Here is a 20,732-nt window from a genome sequence, read left to right as displayed (position 1 = left end):
GTGATATCATAATTACGTAATTGTGTTTACTAGGTAGTGATTTTAATTGATCAGGATATTGTAAAATTTGATATTCCACATCATTTGTGACAATAGACGTTGAAGATTTTGGTTCAGTCTCATTCAGGATTACAGAGTTCCAGCATTTTGCATACGTCCTAACGGAGCTAGCGTTATGGACATAACGATTAATATTCTTGGTGACACTCAAAATAACTATGTTTTAAGGCATTATGAAAAACTCGCTCGTTCGTACGCGGTACATGTAAAGAGAGGGCATGAATCAGATGAAAGAAAAAACGCTTTTTGTGTCTAATCATGACCCGTTTTATCCAGCATGTGAAGACAGTAGCAGCGTTTATTTCAAAGAATAGCATCTATTTTGTTATTCTATCTGTTATTGCTGTATTACTGCAATATAAGTATGGCACATTATTAACATTACATCCATATTACAACGATATAATAGTGTTCACCGAGAATGTTACAATTGTTCATCTATAAGCAGAACAGAAAAATTCCAAATATGTACCACTCCGTTTCAGTGGAGACATGCCTTCGAAATGAATTCTTTTCCCACGAGTTTTTACTCTTTATTTTCCAATATACGTTTCAACAATTTTATATTAATTGATACATCTCCGTTTCCTACCTTAAAGTCTTTGTTGAAAATTTTTTCTCGTACAACGGATTTTTTTTAAAACTTTTTTTCAACAGTATTATCTGTACTTGCTCTAAAAAAATATTTGGAATTGTTTCAGTGAAAGGCCAGATACAGATACTTCGCCACGTGGTGAGTCAGAAGATAAGTGAAAGGGGGTAAGGAGTAAACGTAGAGCGCAGTCTACTTTATTGTTGCATCACATCTCCGCACACACTCAGCATTATTTTTGCCGCTGGTGCGTTTATTTTAAAGAAAACCAGAACAACTTCTACAATCCTCAAAATTATTTCTAACATCAAGAAGGATTGCTGATAAAGCCTTCAAAATCTGGATCAAATGTATGAAGTTATACGCATTTGATGCAATTTGTTATGCAGTAGAAATAATTTTTATTGCTAGAAAGTCATATTTTAAGTGAATGAAAAAACACATTACTACAATGTTTCTTTTTCCCTCTTAAATAATGGTAATGATGGGAAACAAAATATCAATTGAATGAAAGCCGACAATAGGTTGATAGGTTTGCATTTGGTAAAAATATGAGAAATTTTAATTAAATGGACATTGCATAAAATTTTATTAGTGAAGGTATTTATTAATTACCAATAAAGCTTAAGGATTAAACTATGTTCGAGAGATAAAAAAAATATTAAATTTTTTTAGTGTTCCATATTTCGTAATTATTAAAAAAAAAATGTATAATTATAAAATTAATAATATTAATTTTTTTCATCTTAATTTATTCTTGTTAGAAGCACCAAATGAATAGAATATTCAAAGTTGTTAAGTTTATTACAATTGTAACATAGTAATGTAGAGAAAGGTATAGAAAAAAAGATAAATTTATCCCACGAAATTCATAAAGTTTTTGAATTTTTTTTATCGTGTTAAAAAACTCGTTCTGAAAATATTTTCGATACGTAGTGACCAGAATCCATTAAAATGCAAATAAGTCTATGAATAATATAAAAAATATTCCACCGTTGTTATTTACAGAATACAATAAAACAAAAACAGTCAAACAAAATCATAGAATACATGTAATGAAAAGCGTTAAAACGAAAAAAACAAGCGCTCTGGCTGTGAAGTATTAGTAATACAAGAGAATAAAAAGTTGAAAAAATAAGCAGACTTTTGAAATATATTGATGATAATGTGATACATGGTATTATCCGAACGTCTTTCATCAAAAAGATTATCATCAGCGAGTGAGCTTGTAGATAGTAAGGTAAATAAGGAATAAAAAAAACGAAAAATTATTGAACAATGTAAAAATAAAAATAGAGTGTGTATCTAGGAAGTTATTGCCTGATTGTAATCTTGTGAAAAATATGAAGAAACCGCATAACACTAAAAAAAATTGCAAATACGCCGAGTATTTTTAATATTTTTAGATTTTGGCTATACTTATATTTTATTTGTTTGAATGCTTTCACTTCATTAAAACTTCATTTACACTATCACATACATTATAATCCCTTCGAAAGTCCAAGTTTTTCTATTCTGACGGTCAAAAACAACAAATTTTACGATAAAGTTAACGATAGGTATTTTGCTGAAAACAGGAAAACCTTTCTTCACTGAAATCTAAGAAGAAATTTTGATTTTTGGGTGCGTAATGATAAAAAAAAATTCAGATCACAAAAAAGAATACAAAATAATTTAAAAATATATTTATTTCGAAGTGAATTTCAATCAGTTTATAAAAAATGCAAATGAATTAAACATATTCTTTACCTATAGGATGTAAGAACATTAAAAATACATTCAACGTATCTCCAATATTTTTTACATTGAAATGCGTTTAAAAACATTGTCAAGATATAATACACTGCTGTTACTAAGGTTGATTTATAATCATGACAAAAGAAAAATATTCCTTTGCTCTGCTTTTCAATATGATTTATCAGAAATAAGAAATGTAACACAAGTAAATAGATTAAAGTTGCTTATGTTTATTAAAAAACAACTGGTTTGGCTGTGAGATGTGACCATACTATAAAAACACTTTTAGGTCATTTTAGAAGTGTTAAAAATGGTGATAAATAATTTAAATCCGCGAAATATATTTGCTTGTCATGAAAAAACACTTTGGAACAGTTTTTCTGAATAGAAGATGAAAACGAACAGCTTTATTTGAAATTAGGTTAATCCTTCCGGAATACAAGGTTAGATCCAAGTAGATATGAGCCTATATTATTGTTGTGATAAAAATAATAATATAAAAAACGAAATGCGCTTCATAAAAGATAATTTATCCTTCGATTTCATAGTTAGAAGAGTAACGAATAAGATAGAGCGGTAAAGCGATAATATTATATATTAGCATATATAGAAAAAAAATAGAATATTATTATCAATAAATTATAATATGAATGAGTGATTCTTATATCATTTGTTGGAATAGTTTATTATTAAACAAATATAATATATTTGAAATATTTAGAATAATTATTTGTTGTTTTTAAATGATGAATAGTAGAAAAAATATATATGTATATATATATATATATATATATATATATATATATATATATATATACATCTATATATACAAATACATGTATATAAATATACGCCAGTTTGCGTCAATTTGTCAATTGATTTTTTAGAAATTCTACTTTACAATGATAGTAAAACATTACGTACGAATGTTGAGGAAATAACAAAAACTCTAGTGTTAGAGTGCTGAACAAATGTGTGTTTCGGTGTAATTTAGTCATGCTACGCATGTAGATACATCTGTTCTATGAATGTCTTCTTTTCTTTGTTTGTTTTGGTAGATATTTGTTTGAATTTTCATTCGTAATTTTTGGATAATGATTAATTATAGTTTAATAATTATTGTTTCATTATTCACTGCAAATAGTAGTGTTTTATTTAAATGTACTTAAAGTGTTTAAGAATGACGTCAGCAATTTGATTAACATTGTAGTTATTTTTGATGCACTTGAATGTGTTTAGGAAGTGACAACAATTTTAATCTGATATGTGACGTCATTCAAAACACTTTAAATGCATTAAAATAAAACACTTCTAAATTTGGGATTTATAGTGTTTCAATTTAATCTTAAGGCTAGACTTTCCTAAGTTGAAATCACCTCAAATTTTTCTCGTCAACTTATTTTTTTAAATTTATTTTTTGAATGTAAAAAATATCATAAGTTGACGAGAAAAATTTGAAGTGATTTCAGCTTAGGAAATCCTAGTTTTAAACTATCTAAGTAATATAAGAAACTTTATAAACTAACTGCCGCACTAAAAAATAAAACTAAATACAATTTAATGCTATCAAACCTTACAAATCCAAACAAAAAATGTCTTTAAATATTTTTAAATAATTAATACGAATAAATTATGTTATTTTTAACTTTTTCAATGATTCTTTTACCAAAATACATACACTTCATACTTACCTTGCCCTTACTATAAGTATGAACTAAAAGAACAAAGTAAATTCTAAATTTTTGTTGTTATTATGATCCCACCTATGATGATAAAGATATAAGTGCTGTTTTGAGAAATAATTCAACTTATTCAAGTAAAATAATTGTATTTTTTCATTTAAAAATTTTTCCGGATAACAACATACAGCTTGTTTATACATGCAGTTATTTCACTTCCAGTATAATATATTGTGTTACATTTTCAGGATGTTATCTTTAAAATTTAAAGATCGTTACGTATTTTTCAAGTATTTGAATTTCATTTAATTACGGATGATTGGTTATTTACTAACTGCGAATTCATACTGTTGTAATATCGAGTATCATAATTTAAACATTTCGATAGCTGTTAATATGCTTCTTCGAATTGACTAAAACTTGCTGCTATCAGTAAACTTTCAATTATAATCTAAGAGAAAATTAGTTGACATTTTTTTGCTTTTTCAATTGTATTTTTTTCGTTTTTATCTAATAATATACTCACTCAGCGTCCTTTTATATAATATTATCCTTAGTAATACAGTTTTTTATCAAAATCCATAAAAAGTTATCTTATGTCATAATTAAAAGTATTCAAACTATACAATAATAATTTTAGGTCTATCAAAAAGTAAAAACGAACAAATGCAGTAAAAATAAGTAAAATGAATTTTCGAAGACATTCAAAGAACGGACATACAGTTGTTAATCTATCTCAGATGGACATAGATACATAAAAAAAATAAAAGAAAGTAGTCATAATGAAAATTCAACTTCATTATTATCCATTTTCCTAGTTTTGTGCACATAAATAATCCTGCAGGACTTGAGTGCGAACTTTATTCAGAAAAAATAAGAAAACCTTTTTAAATACACAATATCCTTAACGATTATTGACAACCTCTAACAACGATAAAATATTCTTTGATATTCCTGTATTGAATCTTTTACTCCATAGAGTAATTATTATCAATTCTAATAATTTCTATATTAGTCGAAAAATTTCAGTTAATGGAAATATTTATATATTTATTTAAATTAATAAGCGATTGAATATTTTCGGTTTTCATATTCAGAGAATATTTTTAGAATTTATTTCTCTTCAATGAAAATTCTGTAAGAATTTCAAAAATATACAATTTCATGAAAAATCATCGATGAAGTTCATTGACAGAACTTTTGAGAGCATTTTTACTCTTTAAGGATTTTTTTGCTTGTAGAGAATATTTAGATAAAGTACAATGAACAAATAAAAAATTAACACAAAATATTGAATTTTTTCGAAAATTCTTATAAAGTAATCTTCAGTTTTACGGGGGAGTATGAAATACTTTACGTATGTGAAACGATAGGTATACCTTTCGGGAACTAAATTCTTTCATATGAATAGATAAACAAAAAAATAAGTAGCCAAAATAATTTATGAACTACATTATTTTTTATTAGAAATTCAAATACTAAAATGAATCGTCAGCTAATGAAAGAAAGAATGAAATTTCATTACAAGATACAAACCTTACTCTTATGATGTAACTGAGTTTAGAGTTCGATCACATGAATTTATCAGAATAAGATACATTCAACATGAGTAACATACTCCACGCCTTAAACTCTAGCATATAATATGATAATCTATGTAAGTGTTTATGAATAGCTTGATCGTTCAGCCTTTAATTACAATTATGAATACCATTCGTAAACAATAACTGTAATAGCCGATCGTTGATAACAGTAGCTTGATAGAATCTGATACATGAATCAATAAACATCAATTCTACCCGGGAAAAAATAAAATCTACATTCATCTACTGATCTATTTTTTGGCACAATTAGATCTACATTGTTCTGTATACATCTGTTTCAATCACTTTAGATCTTCTGTGATCTCTGTAGATGTATTAAATTTTTCTTATCATCCAGATTAATGGACATCTCTATAGCCATACGGTAATTTGTGTAGATATACAGTGATCATACTAGATATACATAGATTTAGTTAGATCAAATTTTCTTTAGTTTTTCAGATATAAGTAGATCAAATTAGATCTAACAAATGGCGAAAATGTAGATCTGTTTTATTTTTTCTCAGGTAATGACTTTTTTAGGGATAAAACGAAAATTTCTTACTTTACCCTTACATATTACATAAGCGATGAATCGAATTAAATAACACATTCTCTAATTTGTATTAAAAGAAAAAGTGTATTACAATAGAAGATACATTGTAAAACTTTGTTATAGAATTTTATATCAAGCATAATTGCATACTACTTACAATAATTTAAGCAAAATACTAAAGATACTTGAAGCTAAATATAAAGACCATGTACATCAGAAAATTTGGCAACAGTCTCTATTTCGAGTAATGATTTTAGACGATGTCATAAAATTTATAATAATAACTATGATTATCAAAATAACTATTAGAAAAAATAATCACATTTAACGAACGAAACAATTACATTAACCAATGCCATAGACTCGAAATAAGTAGTTAAAAAGAAGATTTTCACGAAAAACTACATTAATACCGAATTAAAAGTCAGCGTAACGGAATAAACAAAATAATTTAAAAAAATCTCAATTTTCTATTTAGTTTAATGATATATGAAAGATTGAACGCAATCGTAGATATGAAATGTTATTAGTTATCTAGCTCTTTTTACAAACTATCTTTTCAAGATTATTAAAAAATTGATTTTGTTGTTTCTAATAAATAATACTAGCAAGAAAAGTCTTCATGTTTATTTTAAAAGAATTTAGTTATTATCTTATCGTACGATAAGATAAAAAATAGTTAATACGTTAGGATTGAACCCTAATTGGTGAAATAAAAGCCTAGTGTTCTAACCACAGAGCTAATACATCATCTCTGACATTGTGTTTATCTTTATAATTCGTATAATGCAGGCTTGAGTACGAAGGGTGGGGATAGAGCTTGCCGGCGAAGTGCCGGAACTCCCCATGGATTGTTTCAACTACTTCTAAATATTTTTAAATTGCTTAAAAAAAAGCTACGTTCATATAACTGTACTAAAAAAAGTGTTTATAACCCTGTTCATATGTTTTCCGACTCGGCGTCGATAAATTACTTAAATAATTGAAAAAAAAAATCAAATCGTTATAAAGAGTTCATTTTGGCATGTTAATATTATAATTACATGCAAATATAACAAATAAGAAAGAAGAAAATTTTATCATGACTGGAATCGAACCCTGCCCAGCAAAATAAAAGATCAATGCTCTAACCACCGAGCTTTATAGTTACAATCCGCTGATACATGCTTGTCAATCATAAGCTGCAGGCTTAGACATAGAGAGTGGGGGTAGAGCTTGCTGGCGAAGTGCCAGAATTCGCTGCGGATTTTTCAAACTATTTCTTATTGTTAATAAGTTGTTGAAAAATTGTTGTACATTGATTTAGCATGATTTTTTTTTACCGACAGGGAGACTGCTCTTGGAAAATGACATAATTTGAAACATACTTGATTTATAATTCTTTAACTTCTGCAGATCTTTAATGAAATTTTCAATACAATTTTAAAGAACTAATATATAAATTGTATACTATCATTAAGTGATATCCAATGACTTGTTTGAATTCATATCTGTTTTATATTTCTTATGCTTAGCTAGTTATTATATGAAATTTACTTTACCGAATGCTACATTTTCATACCAACTGTCGCCATTTTATCGGTATTTTTATTTTTAGGTCAAATGTAATTTTTATCAGCATTTTTGGGTGAACATTTTATTGAGTTCTTCAAATGCAATTATTATTTAGTCATGATTCAACATGATGGTGTATTTAAATTTATTGGATCATATAGTCATTGTATTGAATTAAGACTTATTACGATCATAAACGTATCATTTTATGTTTTCTATTTTTCAGTTTATCTGTGCGAATCAACATGAATCATGGGTGTAATGCTTACAGTTATTTTTTTTTTTTTGCGGTTTATTAATGAATTCAGATTTATGAAATCGTGACTGACCTTCAAGAACAATATTTCATTCAACTGAAAAAACGAGTTAAAATGAAATGCAAAAGAGACATCATCCAGAATCATCTTGTTTACTATTTGGCCATGGACCCAAAAACCAGCGTCTCAGTCATGGAGAATATAATAAGGAGGCCGCACTGACGTTGGGAAAGTAGGCAAAATAAGTATCAAAAAGTACAGTTGTAGGGTAGTACACAGAAACGCAACAAGCGGCGCTGGCGTCAGGAAGCGTCGAAATAAAAAAGAAGAGAGGGCATATTTACCAATATGAGTAACTTTTAAATACTTCACTAGAACTAATGAATACTTCACTACTTGGGATTTGACTTAACATTCAAATGATTTGATAGAGTTTGAAATTTTTCATCTTAACATTCGACTCTTATTAAATTTATCAAACACACATGAATCTTGTATGCTGTCTCACAGCTTGAACATTGTATAGAGAGAGTCTATCTACTTTTATTGACATTTAGTAAGTGAAAATTTACATTCAGTAACAATTACGAAATAAACATTAGCACACACATACACATTTAACATTCGCACATTCTGACTTACAAAGTCTGTCATTTTACGCCTAGGTTTCATGATTGGATCAAGTGGACGTCATAGTTCTTGCTTAATTGTAAACTTTGGATATATGTTCGATTCTCTAACTCAACTTCGAGATTCGAGGTGATTTTTATTTTGATACTCCGGCCAATCAGGACGGGGATGACGGTGTTTCTTGTAACACTCTTCAGTCTCAATGTCTATTTGACCACAACCCCAACAGATATCTCTTCTCAAACTTTCAGGGCACAAATGTAAAGGGTGATTAGAAGAATCACAATTAACACAAATGGGATATCTTTGAGAATCTAAACTTTGAAGCTTTAAGAGAGTTGGCCTAATTGTCTCTTTGAATTGTGTCTTGTCTAGTGTCTTTCGTACGTCGGTCTGTGTTATCAGTAGGTGGTATTGCCACGCCGCGAATCTCTCTTGGTGCCAGGCCTGCGGGCTTGTTTCCCAGCTCTCGGTGGTATCTGATAAGCTGATGTACCCGAGTTGAGCAAGAGCAGCTGCATCTGCTGCTGTAAGCTCGCCACGGACGTACTTATGCTGGAAGTATGGAGAGTGATTCGATCGAGGTACATCGTGGTAATGGTGAGGCTGATTATCATGCTCAACAGCGTTAAAGTACACGAGACTATACTCAGACGGTATATCTGGTATAGGTAATGCCGCTCGGTACCTCGTTCCTGTGGACGTATGGAGAACAAACCAAGTTTTGCCATAATATACATTCAAATCTTTCTCTAAAGTATTCAAGTAACAATGAAATTTGAGTCCATAAAGTCGAGAGTTAACGTATGGACGTAAATGTGCGTCAGGTGGTATTGAGTAAAATTTGCGACTTACGTCGGCGTCAGAGTTTCGTCTGCTACTTCGAGAATTGTCGCCTTCAGATATTTGTAAGGACGAGTATGCTGGCTGGTTCACACTACTCAACGTCGAGACCCATGTTGATAGGTGCAGATTGTTATGGTCTCATTGTGAAGCCAGGCATCAAACAATTTCACCAGTCTTCTCTCATCAATTTACAACACATATCAGACGATTTACAAAGAATGACAACCATATCAATCGTTTATGCAAGAATATGAGTCACTGAACCACATGACACGAGCCAAGGCAAATTAAGTCAACTCACCAGTGTATTACTTGCCTCATCATGGTGTCTTACGAGAAGACAGTGTCACTACAAAACTCCTTCTAGTCTTCAATGGCTCAGGTCCATCATCGAGTGGTCTTTCAGAGAACGACATTTAACATACAGGCGCCAAAGTCCAAAAAGACATTGCAGACGTACTCATTTGGATCAGGCAGCATAAATTTGTGTTTACTTCAGATATCACGAAGATGTACAGACAAATCAAAGTCCATAAAGATGACTGGGATCTTCAGAGGATCTTTTGGATGGATGAACACTCCGACATCATCCCATATCAACTCATAACAGTCACGTATGGTACCAGATCAGCTTCATTCCTGGCTATTCATGCAATGATCCAGCTAGTCAAGGATGAAGGTCATAAATTCCCTCTAGCTGTTAATCCATTATTAAAAGGGACATATGTGGATAACATTTTACGAGGTGCTGATACAGTGAGTCAGCTTATAGACACCTCAACACAAGTCAGCCAACTCTGCATGGCAGTTGGTTTCCTGTTGGCGAAATGGCACAGCAACTCAGTAACTTCCCTGAAATCAGTGACAGACGACTCATCAGAAGAACAGATCCACTCATTTGAGAGCAGTAAAACGAAGTTGCTCGGGCTCTCGTAGATTCCAGCGAACGACTCATTCAAGTTCACCTCAAAACCTCCTCGTGAGAAGTCCAAGCTCACGAAGAGAATCATTTTATCAGAAACAGCGCAACTCTATGATCCACTTGGATTTCTAGCACCTTTCATTGTCAGAGCGAAGATTTTACTGCAAGACATCTGGCTAGATAAACTCTCATGGAATGAACCAGCCCCAGATCACATTATCTCTAAGTGGAACAGTGTCAGATCAGAACTCTCCCATGTTTCAGACCTCTCAATTCCACGGTGGTTAAAGATTACTCAGAAATCTACCGTGGAACTTCATGGATTTTCAGACGCCTCACAACTAGCTATGGCAGCAGTTGTTTATGTACGGTCAACTCATCCAGATCATGGAACCTGTTCAACAATAGTCTGCTTAAAGTCTAAAGTTGCTCCACTCAAGAAGATGTCTATTTCTAGACTAGAACTCACCGCAGCATTGCTGTTTGCCGGACTAATCACGTATGTTAAAAGCAACTTAGTCGTTCAGCCAACTCAAATGGTATGTTGGACAGACTCCTCAATAACATTGACCTGGATTCAGTTTCACTCATCCTGTTGGAAGAAGTTTGTGAGACATTGTGTTAGCTATTCAAGATCTTACTTCAATCAGCGTTTGGAGACAAACCGTGATTGAGTAGGTACTGTTTGTACCTAAGAAACAAAATCCAGCGGATTGTGTTTCTAGAGGTATCAGCATATCTCAGCTTTAGAAGCACCCTCTGTGGTGGATAGGCCCACAGTGGTTAACATCAGACGAATCATCATGGCCAACTCAATCATTAGTGTACGATTCTAAAGCTCAGCAGGAAGAGCGACTCAGGATTACTTTAACTCAGACTCTGACAATTCAACATGATTATCATTGGGAAATGATCTACAGACACGTTTGTCTAATCAAATTGTTCAGAGTGACTGCAGTTTGCTTTAGATTCAGCCAACTCCTTAGACGAGTACCTCAGTCGCCTGTTACCTTCCCTCTTACGCTACAAGAATTAGAGAGAGCAAGGATTTTTCGGATAAAGGCAACTCAAGAATCGTACTCCTCACAAGAAATGGAGCAGATCAACTCAAACTCACTGCCCGTCTCACACCCCCTCGCACGTTTAACAGCAGTTATTGAAACTCAAGGAGTTGTACGTGTTCAAGGGAGGTTAGCAAGTGCTAACTTGGACGAAGAAGCAAAGCATCTTGCAATTTTACCACAGAAAACTCATCTTTCCAGACTAATCATTGCAGATGCTCATGAATGAACATTGCATGGTAGGACGCAGGTGACTCTGAACCTTATATGATCATCTTACTGGATTTCAGGCGGACGACTCCCAGTAAGGTCCTACATTCATCATTGTATGAAATGTGCTCGGTTACGTGGCGAACGCGCAAAGCAGTTAATGGGTCAATTGCCGTCATCAAGAATCACTCCAGCTCGACCATTTGCCGTCTGTGGATTACGCAGGTCCCATCACACTAAAGACTTGGAAAGGCAGGGGCGCCAAAACAACCAAAGGTTGAATGTGCTCTCCACTTGGAGATTGTAACAGATTATTCAGCAGACTCATTCATTACAGTGTTCAGACGGTTCACTGGACGGCAAGGTATCTGTAGGACTCTTCACAGTGATTGTGGCATCACATTTCAAAGCGCAGAGACATTACCAGAGCCTTCACAAGGAGATGTGCCAATGCCACGCTTCTCCAGGTGGCAGTTTATTCAGCAGCGACTCCAATCGTTTTGGTCAACTTGGTCGAAACAGTACCTTCAGCAGCAACTTGCTATCTCCAAATGGGAACACTCATCACACCAAATCACAGTCGGCTCACTTGTACTATCCATTGATGAGAGGTTCCCACCAACAAGGTGGCGTCTCGCCAGAGTGATGGAGGTGTTCCTAGAAGCAGACGGACTCATCAGGACAGTCAAACTCAAGACAGCAGCAGCAGAATTCATCAGATCACTCATCAGGCAAGTCATATTACCATACACTCCACCAGCAGATGATCAGCAAGGGCGTTGCTGATGGTGGGACAATGTGCTGACTTGGAGGGCCCCAAGTCAGTCAGTCTGAGAATTTTTTAAATTCTTTAATGCCGGACTTGTCCACCGGTGCGTCACTCAACTCATTGCCTAATCAGGGAAAATTATTGGTCTAGTGACCCAGCAGACAACTCTACGGCCCTAATGACGCCAATGAGCACGCTGTCGAGCACTTGTGGTGTCAGTTAGCTCCAGGCAAATCACGCGGTCGACTCTGTAATTTTTCTCTCCGCAAAATCTGTATGTCTATTACACAGACGACTCGGTTTTTAGTGAATTAGCTGAACAGTTGATATACAACTCACGAACAATTAGTGATTAAGTATATATAATCATAGGTTAAGTGTTTTTTGTTAATAAAAATCCAGAAAAACCCATAGAACTTTTGTGTTTGAAAGGGTTTTAATAAACCTTTTAGCATCCAACCTCCTGAATTGACATTACAGTCCACTTGGTGCGTTTTTTCTCATCCCGGCCTACTCGAAGTCAGAACAGTATGTATGTATTTGTCATATGTGGCTCTCCCTTTGATCTGCGCTGTCCCTCATACAGCCTGCATAAATTTATTCCTTATTTAAGTGTATCCCGGTACAATGAATTTTTTTTTGAAGGTGTCCCTAGAACGGAACTCTACCCAAAATTTCTTCCATTTTTCTTTGCTACAATGATCACTTTTATTGTGGAAGTGAACTCAAGTTAATTATAAATTATGTTAAAAAGTTTCTGTATTTGAGGGAAGATCTTCATAGGAATATATACATCCGGATGAAATGTTTTTTATTTCAAAAAAAAAATGATCATTTTGAGTCATATTATAACAACAATTCACGCCTCTTTATTTAGTGTTCATAACGCTAAGCTATTAAAGAGAAAGTATACGATTAATTGAGCATCAGATGTCACTCTGCCACCATTACTACGAATATCGTGGTTATGCTAAATATCATATCCTTTTGTTGATAGAACAGAGTTTCTACGAATCCAAGCTTTAATCATCTCCTAAAATATCCATTGTTTTGGCAGTACAAGATCTCAGATCTAAATTTTTTTTAAACTATAAATTCCCTATGAGTATAGAATTATATTCTCGATTATCTCTATGCTTGAAATCTTAATTGTGTTAGCATTGATCCAATGCCAGTAGCGGTAGTAAATTATTAATGCACATTTTTAACAGGAAGAGAAAGAAATTTATTATTAAGTAGAATTAATAGTTACAGCATTTTACACTCAATATTTTGGAGTACTGGTTTTACTCCTCGATTAAAGCTTTTTGCTTCAAAAAATTATAATCGTAAATTAAACATGACAAAAAAAAATTCTAATTGCATGTTAAACAAAAATAAAAATAATATTCTTTTTCTCTAAATGAGTTGATACCTTTCTCATTCTTAATCTCATCTTTGTAGACTTTATAATACATTTATATAAAGTTATTTTAATAATCGGTTAACAAAACTAGTAAATTTTATCTTACATAAACTTTTGGTCATTAAATCCGCTATATTCTTTTCTGATTCAATATACTCTAGCTGTATTTGTTTCCCTATCACGAGATCTTTTATGAAGTGAATTTTGATATCAATGTGTTTAGTTCTTTTGGAGTTCTCGTAGCTTTTGGCTATGCATATTGCTCCTTTATTGTCTACGAATGGGTGAGCTTGACCTTGTTGACCCAAATGGGTTTGTACTCCCTTTAGATTAAGTAATTCTTGAGCTGCCTGAGCTGCTGCTATGTATTCAGATTCTGCTGTAGAAAGTGCTACACATTTCTGCTTCTTGGAATGCCATTGAATTGGATTTGGTCCATGAGAAATCATTGCTCCACTGACGCTTTTCCTATCTTTTTTGTCTCCTGCCCAATCAGAATCTGAGTATGCATATAAATTGCTGTCTGTGCTCTTTTTGAACATTAGACCTTTACTTCTAGTTCCTACAACGTATCTTAGTGTACGTTTTGCTGTACTCCAAAGTAGATCTGTAGGCTTCTCAACATGTCTGCTTAAATAGCCCACTGAGTATGCCAGATCAGGTCTTGACGTTACTGTCAAGTACATTAGGCTACCCACTAATTCTCTATAAGGTGCGTTTGTTAGCTCTGCTCCTCCATTTTCTTGTATGTTTAGTTTAGTTTCCATTGGTGTTTTTGCACCTTTACATCCTGTCATTCCAAATTTATCAATTATCTTGTCAATCAGTTTCTCTTGTTTGATTAGTATTTCATTTTCTGTTCTTTCTATTTCCATACCCAAGAATTTATTCATTTGTCCAAGATATTTGGCATTATATTGTTTCTTCAACTCTTCAATTATTGATGTCTCTTTTCCCATAATAAGTATGTCATCTACGTAAATTAGCATCCAGCAGTTTGTTTTATAATATAAACAATAATCATACTCTGATCTTTCAAAACCCTTTTGTTTTACATACCTGCTTATAGTATCATTCCAACATTTAGGAGATTCTACTAGTCCATAGAGTGCTCGATTTAACTTTAATACTGTGTTTTTATTTTTTGATTTCATGCCTTCAGGTATTTTTATGTATATATCATTTTGTAACTTTCCATTCAGAAATGCTGTTGGAATATCTAGTTGGTGAATTACCAAATCTTCTTGAATTGCTTTTGATATCATCATTCTAATCGTTGCCATTCGCGCTACTGGTGAGTATACTATGTCCAACGCATCCTTTTTCTTAGCTTGAAATCCTCTAGCCACTAATCTAGCTTTTCGAGTACCGTCTTCCGTGATTTTAAATACCCATCTCGTATCAATTGCTTTTTCTTTTGCAGGTAAGTTAACTTCTTTCCAGGTTTGAAGTTTGTTCAATGCTGCCAGCTCGGCTTGGATTGCTTCTCTCCACCTTTTTTCACCTACTGCTTGTTTATACGTCGTGGGAGTCTCTGTTTGTGTTAATAGGCAATAAGCTATATGCGCTTCTTCATCTCCATCTGAGAAATCCATTTCGTAATCATTATGCCAAGCGGGTTTCTTTGTTATTCGCTTTTCATATATTGACTCTTCTTCTCGCTTTCGCTTAGCATTGATGTCTTCTCTTCTTGGATTTTCAGTTTCTTCTGTTGGTCTGGACTCTTCTTCAATTGGTTGAGACTCTAGTTCTGAGTCTAGCTGCTCAGCTTCTTCGTTTATTTCACTAGATTCTATCTCTAGATACTCCTTCTCTGTCTTTGGACTTTCATCAAAGATGACGTTTCTTGCTGCAATGGTTTTTCCTGCTTCTTCGTCCCATAATTTATACCCAGATAAACAATAGCCAACCATAATTAGTTTTCTTCCTTTTGGATCCAGTTTACTTCTCTGCCCTTTTGGGATGTGAGCATAGGTGTAGCTGCCAAAAGCTCTTAGGTTTCTCACGTTTGGTTTCCTGTTCTCCCATAGCTCACTTGGGGTTTTTTCTCTATCTGCTGTCGGGCTTCTATTTGTAACATATGCAGAGTATAGCACTGCTTCTCCCCACAATATTTTGGCTACTTTAGCTTCAATTAGGATAGTGCGAGCCTTATCCAACAATGTCCGGTTCATTCTTTCTGCTACACCGTTCATCTCGGGGTTGTAAGCTACTGTGTGTTGAAGAACTATCCCATTGATATCGCAGAACTGTTTTAGCTCTCGTGACGTGTACTCTCCTCCATTATCTGCTCTTAGCTTTTGTATGTTACTCTGAAAATGTTTAGTTACATAATTATAATATGATTAAAATTTTTCAAATACTTCTGATTTGTGTTGAATTAGATATACCATAACAAAATGAGTGAAATCGTCTACGAACGTAACAAAATAATTATACCCATTCCATGTGGTAGGATGGAGAGGACCACAGACATCACTGTGTACTAATTCTAAGGGTTTGGTGGCTCGATGGCCTGCCCTTGTGAACGGTTGTCTGGTCATCTTACCCATCACGCATTGCTCACATAGAATATTATCAATATTGTTGTGTTTGATTTCTTCTAACCCGTTGACTAAGTTTTTCTTTATTAATATATTTATATTGCCCATACTCAAGTGACCTAGGCGTCTATGCCATAATTTTATTTGTTTATCTTTGTCTCTACATTCTGAAAGATTTCAAGATTTTGACTTAACTATTTCAGTCGTTATTCTATACAATGCCCCCTGTTCATCTTTTTCTCCCTTAATTATCAGCTTGCTATTTTTCGTCTCGTTATAAACTTTAACCTTCCCATAAGCAAAAATTACTTTCATTCTATTACTTTCCATTTTAGAGACGGACAGTAAATTTTTTCTCAACTCCGGTACATATAAAACATTTTTAATCGTACAATATTCGATTTTATTATTGATTCTACTTTTTATTTCAACATTTCCTACTCCTATGGCTTTTAACACGCTCGTGTTTTTTGCTGCTGATATCAATATGGGTTTCTTTAGTTCTACGTATTTCGAAAAATAATCTTTATTATTTATCAGGTGATCGGAACAGCCTGAGTCTATAACCCATTCTATTTTGTTCGTTTTGTTTTGATTTACTAATACTTCCCTAGTCTCACTGCAAAGAAACGCTGATCTATCGACCTCTGTGAAATGTGTTGATTTGTATCTGTTGTCTCGACCTCTGCCTCTTCCTCTGAAGTACTGTTGATGTTGTTAACGTTCGTTGCTCGTTTCTCGCTGCTCATTATCTGGACGGCGTCCATAGTTTGATGGATTTGAACGATGACTTGACCCTCGAAATGATTAGTATTTATTTTTGTTTTTATTTTCTGTGCACTCGAATTTCTTGTGCCCTGGTTTGCCGCATTGAAAACACAGGAAAACGTTGCTGACACTTCGATTGCCATTTGAGTTGTTTCTGTTTAGCTTTTCTTCTTCTCCGATTAATCGAGTCTTTACAAAGTCGTATTTGAGGTTCTCAAATGATTCTAAAACCGCTACTACCTGTTCATATGACTTAGGCATGGAGGATAGAATATAATTTATTTTATCTTCTTCTGATAGCCCACTATCTCCATCCTTTAGCTGTGAAAATATTTCTTCCATTTTTATAAAGTGATCAATTATTTTCTCTCGTTCATTAAACTTCATTTCACTTAACGTTCTTCTCAAAAAAAGTTTACTCCTGGCACCTTTCTTCTCAAAGCTGTTTGCCAGATTTTCATACATCTCGTAGGCTGTGTCTTTCCCGCGCAAATATTCTAGGTGACTATCAGCCACTGTTGCTATGATGATAGCTTGAGCTTTAGCTTCTCCTGTTGCATTTTCTGTCGCACTTGCATATGTCTTTTCTTCAATAGCTTTCAACACTTTACTTTCTTTAAGGACACTTTTAAGTCTAAATGACCAAGCACTAAAATTTTCACCTGCGAATGGGGTGATTGGATATTTGTCTCTCACCAACGCTGACGCCATTTTTACGTTTTCTCTCCTTTTTACTTTTGGTGAATTTCTAACTTCCGAAGTTTCATCTGGGCCCATAACCCTGTTAGCATTGATCCAATGCCAGTAGCGGTAGTAAATTATTAATGCACATTTTTAACAGGAAGAGAAAGAAATTTATTATTAAGTAGAATTAATAGTTACAGCATTTTACACTCAATATTTTGGAATACTGGTTTTGTTGGCATGTGCCTTTCGACTAGTCTTGAACTTTTCTACCGTGCTCACGCTCATGCACACACACACAGTAGCCTCACTCACACGCCTATTTGTGCTGGTGCCTACTGGCCCAATAGTAAACCTTGTTTTTGCATCTCAACAAATTGAAATATATTTTTTTGCATAGAAATTTTAAATCTAGTATATTATGTATCTTCAAACAATAACTCTATTCTTAAATAATAATGTTTTGAAACATAATAAATAATAATTCTATACAGAAAAACCTGTAATTATCCAACAGCCGATAACATAGATATGCAGTTGGTATATCAGAATAGATGAAATATGAGATACTTTCGAGCAGGAAATTAAAAACTATTGGGATATAGGATAATTTATCTCAAGAGAAATAAAGGGAATAAGTTATAACCAGTAAATAAACAATTGAAATTAGCAGAACCGAAAAATAGAAAATCATTATGCATGCAAACTAATCAATATAACCAATATATTTTCGTGTTTTTTTCTATTACTTAAATCTTTATTATAAAATCAAACAAAATGTTATTGTATTTTCATTTTTATTTCCAAATTATTTAAGTAATCATTTCTTAATTACTTAATTTATTATTATTACAAAGTGTTAAACTGATACAATAACATTCTTATGAAATATTTGAAATTACTTAAAATAATGACGCATGTTGCAATTACAGATAAAGATCCTTCCTTATTACTACAAAAAAACGAATTATTCAATGTAAAAAACATGCTACTTCAATTACCGTTCAACTATTAAATGAAGACTTTTATAGTGGATCCAATGTCTCCACGACAAATCGGGCATGTTGCATTTGTGCTAGCATTCCTAGCAAAAAATCGTCTTTGCTGATGTGTCCTCAACAATATCATAATACAAGCTGAGCATACCCATAGATGACGACACGTAAAGATAATGTATCCACCCGATTTATCAAACAAATTCGGCATGATGATGTTAATTGTAGTGTTGATGATTGTGATGACGGTAATGATGGTGGTAACGAATGAATGGATATAGGCGATGATGGTTGAGGTGGTGGTGGCAGTTGATTATCATCTCTATTTTCATCACTATCATTATCTATATTTATGATTACTGATCTTGATTGATTGACTGCTATATTTATATTAGATCGGATGTCTTCATCATGAAGTAGAAGCCTTTCATCTTCATCGTCACTACTATCTAGAAACAGAATGATTTACCCATAACATTTTGAGATAAATTTAGAGAAATACTTTTAAAAAATTATTTTTCTGTAATAATACTTACTATCAATATTAGTTATAATTATAGCAAGATTGTTCCTGTAATTGTTCTTATTTAGGGTTGTAATTAGAAAATCCATTATATTAGTTCTGAAAAATTTTAAGGCGAATTATTTAAAAATAACAGCTATCTTTTATTTAGATAAAAAATTCGTTTAGTTATCGATTTAATTCCCAACGTCGTTTTAGATCTCAAATGTGGAAATCCCTTCTTTGCTGCTGCATTTGGTGACGATTCCTGTGTACTGGTGATCTCGTGTACCTTCTCCGAAGTTATTCCATTTATTTTTAGAATCCATAATGTATACAACAAGTCATTCTACAATATTTCCTCCTCACGTAGGAATTGATTCAAAGGTGGATGTACTCCTCCTAAACGACGTACTTAATGCCTATAAAAGGACTCGGCAATATTGTTAGTTCTAACAGGATTATCATGTACTAAAACAATATCGTTATTCTTTAACTAAAAATTCTTCATATAATTAAAAAATTGGATGATTTTCGTTGAATCCAAGACTTGTTTAAAAGTATATTGCTCAATTGCTTCAGCGAATCTTTGTGGAGGAAGTAATAGAATATTCCAAGCTTTATAAAAAACACTTTTTCCAGTATTATCTAGTGGTAAAGTTAATACTCTCCATTTTTTAGTTATTGCCTGTTAAATAAAATACATTATTAGGCATGAATTCTCTTATTTTTTTCATAAATATATTAGATACACGAATATAATGAAACCAGCATCCTCTTATTCGTATGTTTCTACTAAAGTTTTGTCTAATACTCCGTACTAGTGCCTGTTCATAATCCCAGTGCACATTTTGCAAATTATCTACAATGGTTGAAGCTTTATTTATTAAAAATGTCAAGAAGGTATTATGAAAATGGAGAGTTCTTCTTTCACATAAAGCAAAAATTACTGGAAAGCCCTAAAAAAGTTTTTTCCAAAAATTGATAATATAATAAAACTGAAGTTCATAAAGTTCTTTCTCAAAATAAAATTGTTGTTGAATTTTAATTTTTCGTTCCTTTGTAAAATGAAATATTTAACAATATTTTTTTTATTAAAAAAGAATTGCATGAATACAAAATATATTTAATTTTAAATTTCAGTCATACTTACAATATCTGCACGTCTGATATGGACTATGAATAATTGGTGACATCTTGGACGATGTCGTAAGACCTAAGTAAATTCATATTTGTCTTAATATTGTATAAATTTCACTACAAAATATCTTTATTACTGTTATTGATTAACTTACTTTAAATGTTTCATCAATATCAATATCAGATGCCATTGATTGATGGATTAACATTTGTTCATCATAAAAAATTACACCATTTGA

The 20,732-nt window shown here is 32.7% G+C and overlaps 3 protein-coding genes across 3 annotated transcripts in view; 2 read left to right on the top strand and 1 right to left on the bottom strand.

Annotated features, from left to right (window-relative positions):
- The window catches only part of LOC118071309 (transcription factor GAGA-like), a 61,222-nt gene extending 58,169 nt beyond the window's left edge, over positions 1-3,053 (top strand). The window contains exon 9 of the mRNA XM_035090386.1: positions 762-3,053. Coding sequence (XP_034946277.1) covers positions 762-813 — 52 coding nt within the window. The 3' untranslated portion in view covers positions 814-3,053. The remainder of the gene's footprint in view (positions 1-761) is intronic.
- Positions 3,054-10,004: 6,951 nt separating this feature from the next.
- LOC118071240 (uncharacterized) lies at positions 10,005-11,706 on the top strand. Its single transcript, XM_035090287.1, has 3 exons — positions 10,005-10,250; positions 10,431-10,955; positions 11,167-11,706. Exons 1-3 carry the CDS (start codon positions 10,005-10,007, stop codon positions 11,704-11,706), a joined length of 1,311 nt encoding a protein of 436 aa, XP_034946178.1.
- Positions 11,707-18,980: 7,274 nt separating this feature from the next.
- Positions 18,981-19,756, bottom strand: LOC118071239 (uncharacterized). Its single transcript, XM_035090286.1, has 2 exons — positions 19,388-19,756; positions 18,981-19,300 (listed from the first exon to the last, which is right to left on the bottom strand). The coding sequence occupies exons 1-2, from the start codon at positions 19,461-19,463 to the stop codon at positions 18,981-18,983; spliced, it is 396 nt and encodes a 131-aa protein (XP_034946177.1). The 5' UTR covers positions 19,464-19,756.
- Between the last annotated feature and the right edge of the window lie 976 nt (positions 19,757-20,732).

This window comes from Chelonus insularis, unplaced genomic scaffold (genome assembly GCF_013357705.1).
Source record: "Chelonus insularis isolate UGA/USDA-ARS -01 unplaced genomic scaffold, ASM1335770v1 contig_76_pilon, whole genome shotgun sequence".
NCBI lineage: Eukaryota > Metazoa > Arthropoda > Insecta > Hymenoptera > Braconidae > Chelonus > Chelonus insularis.
This window is presented reverse-complemented; position numbering and strand designations above follow the sequence as displayed.